At 38.2% G+C, this 19,201-nt stretch overlaps 1 protein-coding gene across 7 annotated transcripts in view; it reads right to left on the reverse strand.

Moving 5' to 3' along the window:
- The window catches only part of CDK14 (cyclin dependent kinase 14), a 497,609-nt gene that overhangs the window by 99,491 nt on the left and 378,917 nt on the right, over positions 1–19,201 (reverse strand). For all 7 annotated transcript variants that reach the window (XM_074945950.1, XM_074945956.1, XM_074945953.1 and 4 more), the window contains one exon: positions 12,900–12,948. In XM_074945950.1, coding sequence (XP_074802051.1) covers positions 12,900–12,948 — 49 coding nt within the window. The remainder of the gene's footprint in view (positions 1–12,899; positions 12,949–19,201) is intronic.

Raw genomic sequence — 19,201 nt, forward strand, 5'->3', positions numbered from 1 at the left:
CAACTCCCCTAGCCTCATCTGCATCAAAGATGGGACAGGGAGCATCTCCATTAGCATACAGAATGGAGAACAGAGATTCCAAGGCAAGAACTCCGGGACCAGTAAAGCAGGGAAGCACTGCATCATGGGGGATCTCTGCTCCAGATGTTAATGAACCTACCCCTGCATGCACCCAGCTCAGCAGTTATCAGACCAATTCTAGTAATGAATCCTTGATTTATATCCAAAATACTGAAGCTGCCTAATTGCATTGTGAGCTCCCTTGAAGGGACACCACCTATAGCCAGGAATGATCAGTTCCTATTGTCAAGCCTAAAGAAAACCCTTGACTCATCAGTTTACCCATAAACAAATCTAGTGTTCTCCCTTGAACCACTGTTGTTTCCCTACAAAAACCCCTACTCATGCTCAAGTAAGTGTTCTGATGCCTGGATCCACTGGGACTTCATCTTCTCCTGACTAATCGTGCTGGGAGCTCAGCCTATCTCCAGCACTCAGGACCCAGAGCTACCACCATCACCTGGGAACTCCAACCAGTTCAAGCTTCGTGCAGTGGTGAGACCCCAGCTCTCTCTCTCTTCTTTTCTATCTCAGATATAAGTTTTTAACCCTGACGTGTTTGATCAGGTATAGTTTTCTCTATATAACTTTTGTAAACTTTAATAATGTAATTGTTATGTTTGTTTAGGCTCTCCTTGTGTGGTTATCGCTATTATTCAATAAATAACTTTTACGGTTAAGCTGGTTGCTTCCCTCTCTCTCTCTCTGAACTTTGCTCTTTGCTCTTCCCCATTTACTCTGCAGCAACGCTCCTCTTACCTAAGCTGTAAATGCCTAAACATATTATGGGGTTTGTTCAAGTGGGTTGCTACCAGAAATGTGAAAGTTGGGATAGAGACGTGCTGAACCTGTGACATACGAGGGTGGCAGCTTGGAAGTGCTGCTCGATCCAGATTATGGAGTCCAGGGGCATATAAGGGTGGCAGCTTGGCAGTGCCGCTTGGCCCAGCCTACTGAGCCCAGGGACATATAAGGGGTCAGCTTGAGAGTGGTGACTGACCTGGTCCACTCAGACTTGCTGTGTGTGTGTTCATCTGATTCTGGGGCTGGAGGAACCTAGGTCCTGCAGGATAGCTCCATTGGGAGGGGACTTGCAGAAGGGAGAAGTAGAGCTCCATATGAAAACATAAGTGACACAAGCAGTACATTGACAGAATTACAGTACTCCCCCCCCCAGAAGAGTAACCCTAATAAATGAGCATACCCCAAAGTAACGGGAAAATCTGGTAACAGGACTCTAACTTTGGGGATATCTCAGTCTCTCTGGGCCCCTGTTCCTTGGTCAGCCATCTATTTAAACTCGGAACTTTTTGGGGCAGGGACTCTCTCTCACTATGTGTTTGCTCTGTGCCTAGCACAAAGTGGCCCAATCTCACTACTGTAATATAAATAATGGTAATATTGGTCTCTCACTCAGCATGCAGGCAGGTTGTGAGAACACTTTGGAAAAAACAGGTGCAAGATAACAGCATGATTTTAAGAAGAGCTGTGCTGCTGTGGAAGACTTTGTGTACTTGCTGGACGGTGAAAGGGCCCCCTTCCCACAATAGATGTCACTAAGCAGGAAAACCATCTCCGGGTTATTGATAGTACAAATAAAAGCTTGATCCTGCTTATGGGATCACACACTCCCTGCTGCAAATTTCCACTGATTTGCATTAAAAACTCTCAGCATTCTGCATCAGTATGCTGACAACGTGGGCCTCCTTTGTGGATCATTTTAAATTTAAACAAGTAAGGTAAGAAGTCCTTATTGGAATTCATTAAGTAGGATACTGCAGATTTCTTTGGTCTGAAATTTTCCTATAAAATTCAAAGCTCTTTGAGAGAAGTTTTGGTCTTGTCACAGGATTTTGCAAATGTATTAAACCACAGTCCTATACAGCACTTAACAGCAGACTAAACCTGAAAATTTGTCTTGATGGACATTTCTGCTCTGACTCTAGTGCTACCAAAACCATATTTTAAATATTTTTAGCTGCATATATTTCTGATAACACAGAGAGATCCAGGATTTAAGAATCCTATTTCCTTTTCCAGAATATGCTGCAGGAGTTGGCATCTATGTACTACTGTGACTGACATATTAGATAAAACAGACAGATCCCACTAGAACCATGCCCTGCCCCAAGCAGATGAGCATCCTTGGTGAAATCTTAGCCGCACTGAAGACAATGGGAGTTTTGCAATTTAATTCAGTGGGAGCCAGGTTTTCACCTTGGATATTTTTCTTCAAGCCTCAGCTCCTGGAAGCAAGTGATCAGATGAAAATCTCAACTTTCATTTTAAAAAAAAGTTTCTATCCCTCATGGTTGCAGAATAAACCTTGAAAATGTGACCTGAGTTGTGCCCTAGAGGCTCAAAAATATGGCAAATAAAAAGAACCCCCAAATTATTACTTGTTAAAAATCTCATGATGTTTAAGTCAACCTTCATGATATTTTGGGGCCTAACTCATGATTTTGGGGTGCTTGGGGCTGGCAATACTGGGGCACTCTCATGAAGTACAACCACTAATAGAGAAAACAGCTTTAAGGCTATGATACAATATGACTAAAGGAGGCAATTCAAAAGGAAAATTGAAGTGACAGACTCTTCTTAATTCATATCATCACGAGAGAGAAGTTTTCATGCTGATTGCCCTCGCTTTTGTCAGCTCAGGCCATGACCTCAACAATAGTTCAAGTCTGATTCTAGGTATCCAAACAAAAGCAAGCACTGGATTTGCAAGAATATTTTAAGGATGCATTTGTCTGTTCTCAATTTTTTTTCATTTAAAAAGTCTACAGTCGGATTAAGGATTCACATATCTAATCTGAAAATTTAGAAATTTTCTTTATTTTTATTTCAAACCTGCTCACACACAACAGCAACCATTATAAAAGAAACACAGCTGGCATCTCTATTGGTTTATTCATTGAAGGATTTAGCTGGACAAACATCACAAAGGTGGAGGCTGATTTCACTGAATTTATGATCAAATATTCTCCAGTACTGGAACTCTGAAAGATCAATTATTATGAAATGTGAATAATTGAAAGGAAAGTTATTTGGCACTGTTTGTAAATCAAGTCTTGTGGGAGTAAACACAGCTGAGGTACTCGCAGACAGTGGATCCGTTGTACTATTTATAACCGTTTATAATAATGCAGCAGAACTTTTTGTCAATTAACATTTCTCTTCACTTACTGATAATGCCATTTATGTATCAATGGTTTCATTGGCAACTCATTAGATAGATATTCCGCTAAAGCATTTTATTCTAAATTTAAATTAGGATTTATTGTGATCAGAGAACAACTTAACTAACCTAGTAACTCCTTTCAAAATTAGACAATTTTTTCCCCTACAAAGACTTAATTTTTAAAATAATTTTATGGGCCTTTCCATTAAGAGCCAACGTGAAGTCTATTGTTAAGACCAATACCAGGAGGGATATAATAATTTTAACACAGAATTCATGCCTTAGGATATGGAATTGACTCAATGCTTAAAAGAAAAAGGTCAGTTCCCTTTGGAATCTCTTGCCTCTCTGCCCTCCAGCGATAACAGGTGCACCAATGCTACATGGAGTCTCTTTATTCACAGCGTATTGCTGAAGATACATAATCTATCCTCTCCAGTTTTAAGGCAGTGGCAAGAATAATTACCTTATGTCTGCCCATTTTGACAACCAGGTCAAGTGGATGCTGAACATACACACCTGGGTTTAGAGCAACTAATCTACCTACAGGCAACATCTCTTCTAAGCTTTCAAATTATATTTTGGCACTTTCTAAGAATGATTTGTCTGAAGGCTTCATTTAATCTATTTAGCAAAACTGTTCATCTAATACACGTTGTCATAAAAATAAAGGGAAGGGTAACCACCTTTCTGTATACAGTGCTATAAAGTCCCTCCTGGCCAGAGACAAAACCCTTTTACTTGTAAAGGGTTAAGAAGCTAAGATAACCTCGCTGGCACCTGACCCAAAATGACCAATGAGGGGACAAGATACTTTCAAATCTGGGGCCAGGGGGAGGGGAACAAAGGGTTTGTCTGTCTGTGTGATGCTTTTGCGGGAACAGATCAGGAATGCAGCCTTACAACTCCTGTTAAATTAGTAAGTAATCTAGCTAGAAATGCGTTAGATTTCCTTTTGTTTAATGGTAAAATAAGCTGTGCTGGATGGTATCTATATTCCTGTTTTTGTGTCTTTTTGTAACTTAAGGTTTAGCCTAGAGGGATTCTCTCTGTTTTGAATCTGATTACTCTGTAAGGTATTTACCATCCTGATTTTACAGAGGTGATTCTTTTACCTTTGCTTTAATTAAAATTCTTCTTTTAAGAACCTGATTGCTTTTTCATTGTTCTTAAGATCCAAGGGTTTGGGTCTGTGTTCACTTAGGCAAATTGGTGAGGATTCTTATCAAGCCTTCCCCAAGAAAGGGGGTGTAGGGCTTGGGGGGATATTTTGGGGGAATACATCTCCAAGTGGGCTCTTTCCCTGTTCTTTGTTTAAAATGCTTGGTGGTGGCAGCATACGGCTCAAGGACAAGGCAAAGTTTGTACCTTGGGGAAGTTTTAACCTAAGCTGGTAAGAATAAGCTTAGGGGGGTTTTCATGCAGGTCCCCACATCTGTACCCTAGAGTTCAGAGTGGGGAAGGAACCTTGACACATGTGTTTCAAAGTTTGAAATAGATCATAGTTTTTATATTAATTATGTAGAATGTCATTTGTTAACATATAACTAATTTTAAAGAACTGCATGAGAAAATAAGAACTCTGTTTCCTTGCTTTAAGTGGCATAAATTTATTGCCATAAGTCCTATGCCACAGCACTCAGAGACCTAGGAAGTTGGGGCTTGAAGGAGCAATAGCCAGAAATGTGGAGGCAGAAGAAGAAAGGTACATTTAGTTTTTTCTTTTTTGGCATGAATTGCAAAAGATTCTTGGAATATGATCATGAGAGGTCCTGGAATATAGAGGTTAAATGAGGAAAAAGTGGCAGTTTAAGGGTCATTTCATTTTATGAAAACTTGCAGTCAAAAGAAGACTGAAGAACCCTGACCAAACTACCATAAAGATCAGTTATAAATATTTGTCAAAGGCCAAGATGTGCTTTGATGTGGCCTAGCACCATGAAGCCTTTGATTGTTATGGTGCACGACACCACCTCCAAAAGCTAGCGATTGCCCAAAAATCTTTGGCTGACATAACTGCAGAATTGTGAGACTTTTCAGACTGACCTCATGCTAGTTACAGAGGTGGTAATACTTATCTGCAAGGTTGTTTATTAGCTGACTACACTGACACTACTCCCTTCCAAGTTGATGTCCACTGGTGAGGTGATAAGTAAAGATGAGAAACAAAGAAACGTGGGAGCTGAAGAAAAGTGTTCTAGGATACACTATGATGGGCAAAATAGAAAATATAAATCCCATCCCAGTGACATCAATAGGGGCTGCTGAATGCTCAGCACTTCTGAAAATCAGCCTACCCTTTTTCAGGTGGCTAATTTTTGGTAGTCATTTTTGAAAATCTTGGTCTTGTTGTCCACACAAAATGAAATCAGACTCACAATATGACAGCTTTCTAAACCACAGCACAGCCTGTGCTTCTAAGGGGACATGAATTGCTCAGACAAGTGCATCTAAATATGGCTCAAAGAGACAGAATGTTGTAACAAAGTCATGATCTAGAAAGGAGAGATTTTAGCCAGTGCAGAAGCCATCCTGGATTTTGCCTTTAAAAGAGAGGAATTAATTAAGACTGTGAGAATAGAGTAATAGGAAAGTTTGGTGCTAGTGACAATGAACTACTGGAATTCAAAAGAGGAAACAATTTCTTAGACTACAAAAATACTCAAGTCACACCATCCCAAAAGCATCATTTTGGGAAATTAGTATAACATCACCTTATCAGGGGAAGCGTAGAAGAAGGTAGGAACAACTGATGTAGCTTTAAAAGAGACATATTAACATATTTGAAAAGTAAAGAAAAGTAGAGTCAATCAGAAAGTAATGAAAAACATTATTAAAGAACATGTATTGGAAAATTCACAGTTGAAAACACTGAATAAATACAAACCAACATATCTGCGTGACATTCACATCAAGGCCTCAAGGAATTACTTAATGAATTCACCAGACTAATGCAAAGTACTTTTCAAAAGTCATGAAGGACGTGATCATAACAGGATTTTGGTAGAAAAGCAAATTCAGAGCCAATTATTTTTAAAAAAAAAAAAAGTCAGGGCAATCTTGGCAATTTTTAGCCGGCAATTCTAATTTCAAACCTTAGTAAAATAAATGGAATCAACATTAAGAGGAAAAAAATTGTAAGTGGATAATAAGAAAAAAATGATGAGCAATACATAAATGACAAACAAAAAAGCAAAACACATTAGACAATTTCATCACTTTTTAAAATGGACTTAAATATTAGTGGATCAGCATAATGCAGTAGACGTAATACATCTGGACTTTTAAGCATTTGATTCAGTGTCTCACAAAACCTTGCTCTAAAGACAAATTCACATGATCTTGGGTATAAGCGCTGTCACATGGACTGAAAACTGGCTGACAGGCCATAAACAAAGGATAATGATAATTGGCCATGTACAGAGTTGGAGGGGACGCATCCAGCTGTGTGCCACAGGGATTAGTGTTAGCTCCAGTTTTATTTAACATCTTTATTAATGATCTGGACTAAGGGATAACAGCACATTAATTCAGTTCACAGATGCTAAATTAGGAGGTGTTGCAAACACCAATGAAGACAGAATTAATACAAAGGGATTTATAAAAATGAAATTTATGGGCAGAAAAAAATATATCGGAAGGATTCAGGATGGAAAACTGCAGACAAATACATCTATGGGTAAATAATCCCAACCCCAGATATTCAGTGGAACAGAGATACTAGGAAAGTACTAACACCCACAGAGTCTTGTCCAATAAGAGAGTGTGAACTGGATATAAGCATGCAAGGCTATAAGCCAGGTGAAAAAAAGCCAGAATGGTTTTGTACTGTACTTGCAGAGGTATCATAGATGGGACAGGTAGAAGACAGTATTGATAAAATTGCATCTAAGTTATCAGTACTAGAAATTAGTTTTTAAAAAGTGGAGAAATACTTATGGTTAAATGATGACTAAGGAGGTATACCATAGTGGTTTTACTTATCTAAAGTGTGTGAACATCGTAAGGGGAAGGAATAGTTAAAGGTAGTGAAAGGGGGTAAAACTAGGAATAATAAGATATAACAGAGCAAAGTGAAATTGTGGTTGAATATCAGGATATATATATTCTAAGAGACCTCACTGTCAGATTGTGGAATAATCTCGCATAAGAAATGATAAATGTCTCATCACTTGAGACATTTAGAATTAGAATGGAGGAAGCCCTCAAAATAAACTGCAAGCTTTGGCACAAGGGATAGATTATAGAATCTAAGTAGGTCTTATCAGTCACTTATTTCTATATAATATAATTCATAACACCACCATCACTAAGTAATTATACACTGCTTTCCAACTGTAGATCTCTGATGCTGCTGAGTTGGGCTGTGGACGTAATGGGTCCAATTCTCATTTGCACTCAGGCCCCTTTACACTGGCAGAATGATGTAAAAGGACCCTGACATGGGTGCCTTTTACACTGTCAGAGCAATGTAAACTAAATAGCCCGTTAGGGAATATGCTTTTCTAAAAACCATTTTGAACTGTAAACTGTTAACTATTCAAATCTGAAAATCCCATATATTCAATATTTGGCTTTTGAATCTTTTTCTGGTCCCTCACTCTTGCTTCTTCAGAAGGTTTTCACTGACTAATGGTTTAAAAATGTGAGAATCTGGCCCTTGAGTCCTATCCTTAAACTTTGCCAGATATAAATATGGAAGGCCTCAGCCCCTACTATTATAAAAGATCTTGTTTGAAGGAGAAATTTCCAGCAGTTGACCGGTGTTGTGAGGCTAAGGTGCCATATACTAAATTCTATCACGTTGGCGAATTAGTTACATTAATTTTAACATGATAGGGAAGAACAGATGTGCAGGGAACGATCTAAATTCTTACTCATTGCCATAGTGTGTAAGCACTTTACAGATCCCTCTTTGAAATATACACAGAGACAATTAGCTTTCTCTCCTCATTACCCTGTAAGGGTTTACTGTTGTGAGAAAGCTATTGTAATCTGAAACAGTGAGTTTTACATTGTTTTCTGTAAAAGAACATGTGCAGACATACCTGAAGTGAACAGTGCAGGACCAAAGATAAAACACAGTTCAGATCCCTCCATACTTAAAAACCAAACCAGGTTTTAAATGAGTTGAGGACCCCCAGTAGAGTAACATGTGCAGCGCAGGTGGAATTTAATATGGGATGGAACTAAAACCAATGTGAGTTGGCTGCCAGACTGCCTTAGACTCTTGAAAACCCCAGCCGAGGAACTGCAGGGCTTAGAGTAATTTTCTAATGCCCATCTTGCATTTTAAGTACCACGTGTATGATTCCATAAGTACCATGTTCTCTATCTCTGTAATTGGACACCTTAACCAAAGTACTCATTCACTGTTACTTCTTTGTTTCTCCAAAAGGCTCTCAAAAGTAAAATAGGTCTATTGTTACATCTAGCTTAAGAGCTTCAGGGATCTGATTTTTCACATAATAAGCCTGTTGGGTTTATCTTCTCTGCCCTTTGAATAGTCCAATAACGTTGATATTCTTGGCTCTGGTATGATTTTCCATTGGTTCTAATCAATATTTTTTAAAAGTTATTACATATTGCTTTATTCTGAGCAGCTGTTTTCCAGCTAAACTGGTTAGGTAGAGAGATATCAAGCTGTGTCAGTCATTGCTCTACCTTTTCTACTCTGGCTTTAAGATTTGTCTCTCTTGTGGTTGGAGTAACTAATATGTGATTGATTACCATCACTCTCAGTATATTATCTGTAATGTTTTCTCTGTTCTTGCCTCTGTTTTCTGTAGAAGAGCCTGCCTCACACCTGGGGGTACTGTGAACGTTTGTAAGCAGAATGCCATTCTTAGTGGCCTGTCCTCACTTAAATTCATTGACTGTCATTATTAGGGGTCTACTTAAATCGCTGAGAAATCACACATTTTTCATGGGTTGGTCACAGCATTAATAGCAAATTTTGTGGATGTGTTCAGGCAGTATATACACAACAAGTATTGTACTGTACTATAGTTACCTTTGTAGTCGCCTTGGATAAGGGAGTATGCTAAGTAAATAAATAAATAAATACAAATGAAGTATAATACTTAAAGCCCCTAATCATTGTATATTTGGATGTAAGCCTTTTTAAAGGCATTGTATACAGCTCATGTATACAAACAAGAAAAGGGGTTGCATTATCCTTAGTCCTGCCATCTGAAAAAGAAAAGTGGAGGGTGAGTAATCTCCTCCTGAACCATACGCAATCTCAGGCTTTGTGCTCCTGCCACGCACAGACTATGAGGAAGTGGTTGGGATGTTACCTTGAGGCTTGGAAAACATGGGATCAATTCCCTGCTCTTGGCACAGACTTCCTGTGTGACTTGATAACTCAGCTTAATCTCTCTTTGCCTCATTTCCTCATTGATAAAATGGGAATAGCATCCCTTCCCTACCTCACAGGGATGTTGTCAGGCTAACTACGTTAAAGACAGTGAGGGGCTCAGATAGTATCGTAATGGGGGGCCTATAAATATTTATGCTTGATAGACTCGAGTGCATCTGTCTGTGCTTGCAAACCCCTGGGGTGAGGAGAAAAGGAGTAAGTATGGGACACCGTGGTCCTGTTCTTCCCTGACATTGACCAGCATAAGCAGGAGCACTCACTGCAGCTTGTGAACATAGACATTTATGTGGTTGCACAAGCTGTAGATCAAGAGCAGAGCATGATTTTCTATCAGTTTAAAGTAGGTTTAATATATTTTTAAAAATATAGCTAAGTATTTTAAATAAACCTCCTATTATACATGCTTTAGGAGCTGCTCTAACCCAAACAGTGGTTCCATAGTGTCAGACCCAAGAGGCTTTCAAAAATATTTCCCAGTTAGGCCCCAATCCTGCAAAGACTTGAAGTCCTAGAATTTAAGGTCCGAAGAGACCACCAGATCATCGAGTCTGACCTCCTGTATATCAAAGGCCACCCACACACTACCCCCATTAATTTTAAACAACATGAATAGTTCAATTGAAACTAAAGGGACTACTTACCCTACTTAAAGTTAAGCACATGTGTAAATCTTTGCAGGATCAGGGTCTTAGACATCCTTTGACACTGATCCTCCAGAGCCATTAAGAGGTCCACAGTAACTAATTGTTAACAGTATCAAAACAAATCTGTCTACCCAAACTACTCTAAAAAAAACCCAACAGTATAACCTTATTTTCGTCCGCTCAGTTTTTAAACACTAGTAGGGTCTAATTCTCATTCTGACTAGCCTGCAAATTTGGTTTAAACAAACCAGCCCATTCTGGTATCATGAATGAAAAAAATACTGAAAAAAAGAAATCAGAATTACGTAAAAAATGCTCTCTTAGATTAGAAAACATGTTCTTCAAAATGTATTAATAAATAAAAGCATACTTTCCAGGCTGAGTCACTCTGTGAGGTTTTTTAATGTTAATTTTACAGCTGAATTATAAACCCCTGAGAATATGATGTCTATAATGGAAATATTGATACATCCTTCACTACAGCAGTACTATCCAGCAACACTCTAATACTGCACACTAATAAAGATTTACACTAGAAAAAGAGAAAATCCTTTATACATTTCAAATGTAAATGATACATAATTTTGAGAACAAAATATTTCCTATCATATAGAGCCTGAGATATGAAGCACTGAATTCTACTGAAAGCATTGTCATTGCTTTCAGTCTTTCAATCCCCTCATTTATGCTGAAAATTTGTAAATCCTTTATTCATGGAGCATAGAAAACGTGTACATATTTTTGAAGAGCTTCCTTATAAATGAGGAAGCTCTGGTTTTATTTGCAGCAGATTGTGATGGAATCATGTTCTGTGTCAATTCTCAGACCAGAGTTTTATTTTAAACAAACAATAGATTCTGTAACAAACAAAACCAACACACAATAAGCTTGGAGAAAATACGTTGCTCACAGTGTCATGTTTTCAATTCAAATGCAATTATTATTGTTATTTTTACCATGACAGGGTCCAGAGGCCCAAGTATTGATCAGGGGCCCCATTGTGTGAGGTACTATTAAAACAGGTAGGAAGACAGAGTCCTGTCCCAAACAACGTGCAAGCACGTTTGTTTTATATATACCCATCCATTCATCCCAGAGAGGGGCTACTACTCTGGGAGTACAACAGTGCTACTGCTGCCTGTCTGATATATAGCTACCAACAGTCCCAATTGAGACAGCAATTACCTGGGAAAGCCTAGGTTTGCCCCAGCCAAACCTGAACTCTTGACAGCAGTGGATGTGATCTTTCTGTGGGCTAAATCATGGCATTACCTCAAACCCCAAGCAAGGGGTGGCACATGTTGTCTTGCATACTGGGGGGTAGGAGAGGGAAGGAGACACAAAATCATAGAAATGTAGGAGTGGAAGGAACCGTGATAGGTCATCTAGTCCAGTCCCCTGCATTGAGGCAGGACTAAGGATTATCTACCATTCCTGACAGATGTTTGTCTAACCTGTTCTTAAAAACCTCCAATGAGGGAGATTCCACAACCTCCCTAGGTAATTTGTTCCAGTGCTTTGCCACCCTGACAGTTAGGAACATGACCACACTGGGTCAGACCAAAGGTTCATCTAGCCCAGTATCCTGTCTTTCGACAGCAGCCAATGTCAGGTGCCCCAGAGGGAATGAACAGAACAGGCAATCACTAAGTGATCCATCCCCTGCTGCCCACTCCCGGCCTCTGGCAAACTGCAGCTAGGGACACCATCCCTGCCCATCTTGGCTAATAGCCATTGATGGACCTATCCTCCATTCATTTTTTTAATTCTTTTTTGAACCCTGTTATAGTCTTGGCCTTCACAACATCCTCTGGCAAAAAATTCCAAGGTTGGCTGTGCGTTGTGTGAAGAAACACTTCCTTTTGTTTGTTTTAAACCTGCTGCCCATTAATTTCATCAGGTGACCCCTAGTTCTTGTGTTATGAGAAGGAGTAAATAACGCTTCCTTATTTACTTTCTCTACACCAGTCATGATTTTATAGACCTTAATCATATCCCCCCTTAGTCGTTTCTTTTCCAGACTGAAAGGTCCCAGTCTTATTAATCTCCCCTGTATTAATATGCCTAGTAAGGAATCTATTTGTCAAAACCATTTCCAGAATCTTTTTTACTGTCTGTATTGTTGTAGACATACTCACTGACAGGTATTTTGAAATAAATTACCAAAATAATTGAAACAGGCGTGATTATATTGTGTTATTTTGACAAATAAAATATGCAGAATTTTAAAATAGCGTAGCAACATTTTTAATTTTTTGGTGCAGAATTCCCCCCCTGAGTAAAATATGGTTCAAAAAGCCACAACAGTATTTCTGTTATAGAAATGTACATAGCACACTTAAATGAGAAAGATGAAGTCAAATTTTAATCTTTCCATTTGATTCCACCCAACATTATTTGGGTTAAATGGTGTCATATAGTATCTGAGTTGAAGCTGGGGCTTCATTTGAACATTGGTAACGTGAAGCAAGTTCAGAACTGATAAATGCACGAGTGGGTGATTCTGTGTTGCTAAGAATGACAAAGCAGCAAAAGGCATTGTAAATTAGCTATGGTAACTTCAGCATGAGATAGACCATATGGACAGAAAGTCAAAGAATGCAGAGTAAATTAAAAAAAAAAAACTTACTTATTCCATGCTTGTCTAAGGTTTTTAGAGCTGTACTGTGTAAAGCGTTCTGTAACAAAAAGAAAGACATTCAATTATCTTGTTTAATTATATTAAAAACATGTAAAAACATTTTAACTAATGGCGGTTATCATTCCTCCCATATGCCAAATCTGGAAAAAAGAACAAAGTGAGAAGAAGGGAAAAATAACTTTAAATAATGGACATATTCTGGGACTGATTCTCATCTACACAAAAGCCACTTTACATGCACTTTAAAGCCATGTTATATTGCCAGAGTGTTACAGAGAGGTTTTAAGTGTAAATAAGAATCAGACCCTATTTTTCATCATCATAAATAAAATTCTCTGTTACCTTGCTGTCATGACTCCACATTTCCCATGTAAAAACATTTTAATAGTAAGTGAAGTGAGCTCAGATTTATGTTAAAGTTGGGGGCAGCTGAGAGCTATGCTGGTCATATGAAAGTCCTCATGCTAAAAGATCCATAAACATAACCAAAACTCCATAAGTATAGTGATTGCATGTTTCTTTACCCACACACACAAACTAAGTTCTAGCTGTAAATATTGCCCTGACTAGTGCAGGGATAAGGAGCAGATCTATTGTCCTATAGTTCCTCTGCAGAAGGATATCTTCTGGCTAGGGCAGGATTTTAGGAAGAACATTGGGGCTAGGCACTGTGTTGCTCCTCTGAACAGGAGGAAAGTGTGTCCCAGTTAACAACAGACATGCTAGATAAATACCTTCAAATCACAAACTGTAAACATGGGATGCTGTAATAGGCCAACTTTCCTACTGCTGTGTCATGTTAAGTAGATTGGATAGATCTCCCCAACATTATGCGTTCAATGAGATGCTACCTATATTTCTGCTAAAACTTTAAAGACCCTTTTAAAAGGGGGCTTTATTTTCTGTGAGTGGTACACATAGCACGGGACCATGAAGTTACAGCAATTTTTTGTACTGAACGGATCACACCATCATAAACAAAATGAAAGGAACCTTTGGTTTTCAAGAGCAACTTAAAATTAGTTGAATTGTTCTTTATTTGTATAGTTAACCTTGTCACGTAACTACTGGCAACTCGGAAAACAACGTACATGGTTACAGACAACACAATAGGAAAATCCTACTGTCAATGACAATATTTTTCTTTAAAGTTGCAACAAAATGGATGACCAGAATGAGTGGCATGTAATCAATAAAAACAGTTGGGTGGAATTAAAATGCAGCTCACCTCAGCAAAGTAACTTGGTGAAAATGGAACCATAGGATTTCAGACTTTTTTCCAGCATAATTAAAGCAGTAAAACACTCCTAGTTTAGATGCAGTTATACCAGCATAAAGGTGCCTTACACTGAAATAGTTTATTCTGGTTTAGGAACCAAAATAAGCTATACCAGTATAATGTACCTTTATACCAGCATAACTGTGTCTACTCTCAAGATTTTACTGTCATAGCTACCTTGGCAAAAAAAAAAAAATCACGCTTTTTAAGGCCATGTTATAGAAGACCAACACAAGGATTAGAAAGTCAAGATGGCTTCTTCTACTTTGTGCATCACCAACAATAAAGATTCTGCAACTGAATCATAGTTAATAATTCTGTAGATGAAGCATGAGCTAGAACAGCACCTAGTTGACTGTACTATTACAGTAGTACAGGAGTAAAATCTAGGAAACATGTATTTTAGTCAGCAAAGAAAGGAGACTTCGAAATATTCAAGAAGCAGATCTGTTGAGCAAGGCACCCTTTTTACAGTTTCTCCACAAACTAAAAAAACTCTTAAGCTGGATCCATAAGAACCATTCATCTGTCTGTATCTATGTTATTCTGATTATTATTTTAATATTTTATTTTGAAAATTGGAAAAAACTCAACTCTGAGACACCCTGCGCAAGATAAAATGTGATAGGATTTGAATACTCTAGTAATAAAAAAGTATGTTTCTCAAAAAATGTACCTCACAAAATAGAATTTGTTGACTGGCAAACTATTATGAAACTCATAAAACAGCTAAAACTTTTGTTGTGATGATTCCCTGATAAAACATACCATAAAATTACTGGTTTCAGAGTTCAGAGTAACAGCCGTGTTAGTCTGTATTCGCAAACAGAAAAGGAGTACTTGTGGCACCTTAGAGACTAACCAATTTATTTGAGCATGAGCTTTCGTGAGCTACAGCTCACTTCATCAGATGCATACTGTGGAAAGTGTAGAAGATCTTTTATATACACAAAGCATGAAAAAATACCTCCCCGACCCCACTCTCCTGCTGGCAATAGCTTATCTAAAGTGACCACTCTCCTTACAATGTGTATGATAATCAAGGTGGGCCATTTCCAGCACAAATCCAGGGTTTAACAAGAACGTCGGGGGGGGGGGGGGGAGGTGGGATAGGAAAAAACAAGGGGAAATAGGTTACCTTGCATAATGACTTAGCCACTCCCAGTCTCTATTCAAGCCTAAGTTAGTCTCTAAGGTGCCACAAGTACTCCTTTTCTTTTTTCATAACATTACTGATGATATACATGAGTGGTAGTAATATGAAACACTACAATGCTGAATGTTTTTATGCTCCTCTATTCTAATAAAAAGCTTAGTAAACTACCAAGAACTTCAGTAATTACAGAACCTTCCCATTCCAATTATGGTTAAATTAAAGAAAATTCATAGCACATTATCTAAGGCACTCACTAGCTTGTAGCGTAACAGAGAAGAGCAATTAATTTAAACCCGCAGGGTGATTTTTCACCTATTTTTATCCTGCTCTGACACTGCAGTGGAGGCACACCAGCAGGGGTTAAGGAAAGAAAGAAGAATAGTAGAGAAGTGAGAAATAAGTGAGTACATAATTGCACCAAGTAGCAAGTTACAAGTTTCCGCTTCAGTTCTCTGTGCATATACTGTGATTAAATAAATAAATTAATCCTCTTCTGAGCCATAGAGAATAACACCACAGAAAATTCTGAATTCCTCCTTTTATATAAATCTTCATTACATCCTGTACTATATGTACTAAAACTAATGTAACTATAACATTACAAAGAGATAAAAAGAACGCTAGACCTTTCAGTGAAGCACACTATGCAAGTACCCAGAACCATTATGACATGCCATATAACGGAGGTGTGAAGACAGTAGTGGGAGACAGTGTCCGTAATCTGATATAAATAAAGTCATAACAGGTGTAAAAACCCAGGACTTCGTTATACATTATGCATTAAGTGAAGAGATATAATCTCAGCAATGGGAATGTGATGACAAATTAATAGAGAAATTAGCATTATAATTTGTCTTAAACCAAGCCCATCACTTAATGTCTCAACCACTGTTGTTTTGGGATGAGATCTTGGCTCCACTGAAGTCAATGGTAATTTTTCCATTTAGCTTGATGGAGACACCAGTGGAGCACCCAAACTGGGTAACATGTAGCCTTCTGGTGAGTATGGAAAAGGGAGAAAGGGTGACAAAACAGGAAAGCACTCAAAAAAATAGAAAAATATAAGCTGGGTGGATGGGGTCAGTGCAGGGAGGGAGGGAAGGAGACAGAGAATGGTCAGAAAAAAATGAAAGAAAAATGGAGATGTAACAAGAACATGCTCCAGCATGGCACCTGGGAGGCTGACAAGGTACGCATCCATCACGTGAGGGGGGTTCCAACAAAAGAGGTTGTGAACAGAGCTTGTCAGAACATTGTAATAAAATTACTCCAAAATATGCTGTTTTGTAAAAGCTGGAAAGTTTAGCAGAGATGTATCTTTTTCAATGACATTTCCATCACAAAGACAGAGACACTGGTCTGGCATGTAGGAGATCCAGACAAAAGTCCCTGCTCTGATTCAGACTGAGCTGTGATGAAGAACTTTGCTCTGAAAGAAGAATGAAAAAAAAAAGGCAAAACCTTTAAAATTGCTGTGAAATGGGATTGTTGCCCTCTGGTCAGTTCTAGTTGTGAACAACTGCAATGACTGTTCCCATGTTGGTGGACTCAAGCACTTGGGGATGTGTGCTACATCAAAACAGTGGATTTGGGATAGTTTGGCTTGTAACGCTAATCAAGTGTAAATTCCATGTAAACAAGTCATATTAAATAATACTGAAGCCTGTGCAAAGCTGTGAACATTTTGGACACCCCACCCCAAATCTTTTTTGAGCTCTTACCCAGGTTTATGCAAACAGAACCATGGTAATGAGTACAGTATGAATGACCAGATTGATTAGATTAGACAGACAGGTAGCACAGCGCAGGCTTCCCTGATACAGAATACAGATGCATATTTTATTGATCCTGCCCTTAAGGGATACTGGTGCATCTTTGTGCACTAGGATTCAATACTTGGTTTTACTTACTTAGTATGAGCACACAACTGATACTGGGTAACAAAACAATTTAAAAAATCTTCATGCCCTGTAACCAAAAGAATTCAAGTCAATAACACAACCCATCATCAGAACGCCACAATGGCAACATTGTACTGTGTGTCCAGTAATCCCACTCCATACTACAAAAAAAAAAAATTGTAGGAATCATTAAACCTTTCAGCAAAATTGCACATCATAAAGTTAGCAAAAGTGCTACCCTTAAACTAAGGAGGAAACATATTGTCACTTAACCACCCTCTTACAATTAATTCTGCATCTTTAGAAGACCAAAAAATTTAAGGTGGGACTTTCAAAAAGGCCTATGGAAGCTAGGTGCAAAAATCCAAATGATGATTAGGCACCTAACTCCCTTAAGCTGCTTTGAAAATCCTGGCCTTAATGTCTAGAAGACCTATCTTGGTTGCACTACAAAACTATAAACCATTGTTATACCAAATGAAATCTTGCCCTGATGTTGTTAGGAAGGAGAAGTACAACCAAAATGAATATCTTACTGAAATTCATGCTTCCTTTATATACAGCCTCCTGCTCTGTTCTAAACCTCTCCTAAAAGAAATCCTGTCTGCGCCACATTTATCTGGCAAAACAATCCCTGTAGGAAGAAGGGAAAAATACTAACTCTCGTCTTTGAAAAAGAAGGATTTTTAAACTCTATTACTGTGCAGCATGATTATGTTTCTGCTTCCCCTAATTGATATTGAAAATCCCCCAGAGTGGATCAGCCTATTAACACTCTCCCTTCCAATCCAAGAAGCCTTACATATTACTTTATAAAATCTCTAGGTAAACAAGGAAAGATATTAAACACAGAAAGATATTTGTAAACTCTTAGATATGCCTACTCTAACCAGAGTCTCATACTAATGTTCACCTCAGCAGCCAGTAGCTCCAGAAAGGTAGTTTATCTTTCCAATATTTTCTCAAATCCATAAAATCTATAACCCCTGTATCCCCACATAAAAAGAGACCTTTTTAGGTTAAGCCAACTTTTACTTGGTTAATAAACTAAAAAAAAAATATTAATGATGAATCTGCACTATTAAACAAACATGCCTGCCAATACTATTTATCTAAACCACTGGGTGAAATTTAAATTCCCACATAACATTCCAGATATAAATTCCTTTCCTTCAGAAGCTTCCATTGACTCAGTGCCATCAGTCACCAAATTCATAATGTCAAACCAGTTATTCTCAACTTTTTCCATGCTATTGCCATACTGAAAATCAACAGAAGGACAACAATGAAGTTTACATCACTTCAGTAGGACAACAATTTCACCCTGTGCCAGTACATTACAATATATAAAAGCGTTGGTGCCCCCTTTTCAGAAGTTTAACAACTACCCTCACCATCTAGCCATAAAAAAAGAGAGAAAGGTTGCCATCTCCCCAGCCTGGGATGAGTACCCATACTTTAGACCATACATTATTTCAGAACAGCTCCAAATAAAAATTCATCCACGTAAAAACTGAGATGATATTTACTTCCTCAGTAAATCACTTTGAGACCTAAAGGTGCAAAGCGTATGAAGTAGGTATTATTATCTCTTAACTCTGTCTTGTGAGAACCAAATGATTCTGGGGCTAACCACCACCTCCTGTCCTTCCATCACAAAATCCACACATTTTTTAGGTTAGCTCAACTTTTTCTAGGTTAATAATTTAATGAATATATAAAATATAAAACAAACATCTCATCCCGACAAAATAACAATTTTAGTCAAGAATCTACATAGGAATGTTGGAGATGTAACATCCCTTTCTGTATTTATTTGGAGATTGTTCAAAAATAAATGTCTAATAGTGAGAGCATGTGAATTGTATAAGGCAAGGGTTCTCAACCTGTGGACCAGGAGGTCACAATTTCCCTTTTCTTGCCGTATTGCTAAATGGACGGGAATCCCAGTTAG

The sequence above is a fragment of the Natator depressus genome, chromosome 2, assembly GCF_965152275.1.
Source record: "Natator depressus isolate rNatDep1 chromosome 2, rNatDep2.hap1, whole genome shotgun sequence".
NCBI classification, from domain to species: Eukaryota; Metazoa; Chordata; order Testudines; family Cheloniidae; genus Natator; species Natator depressus.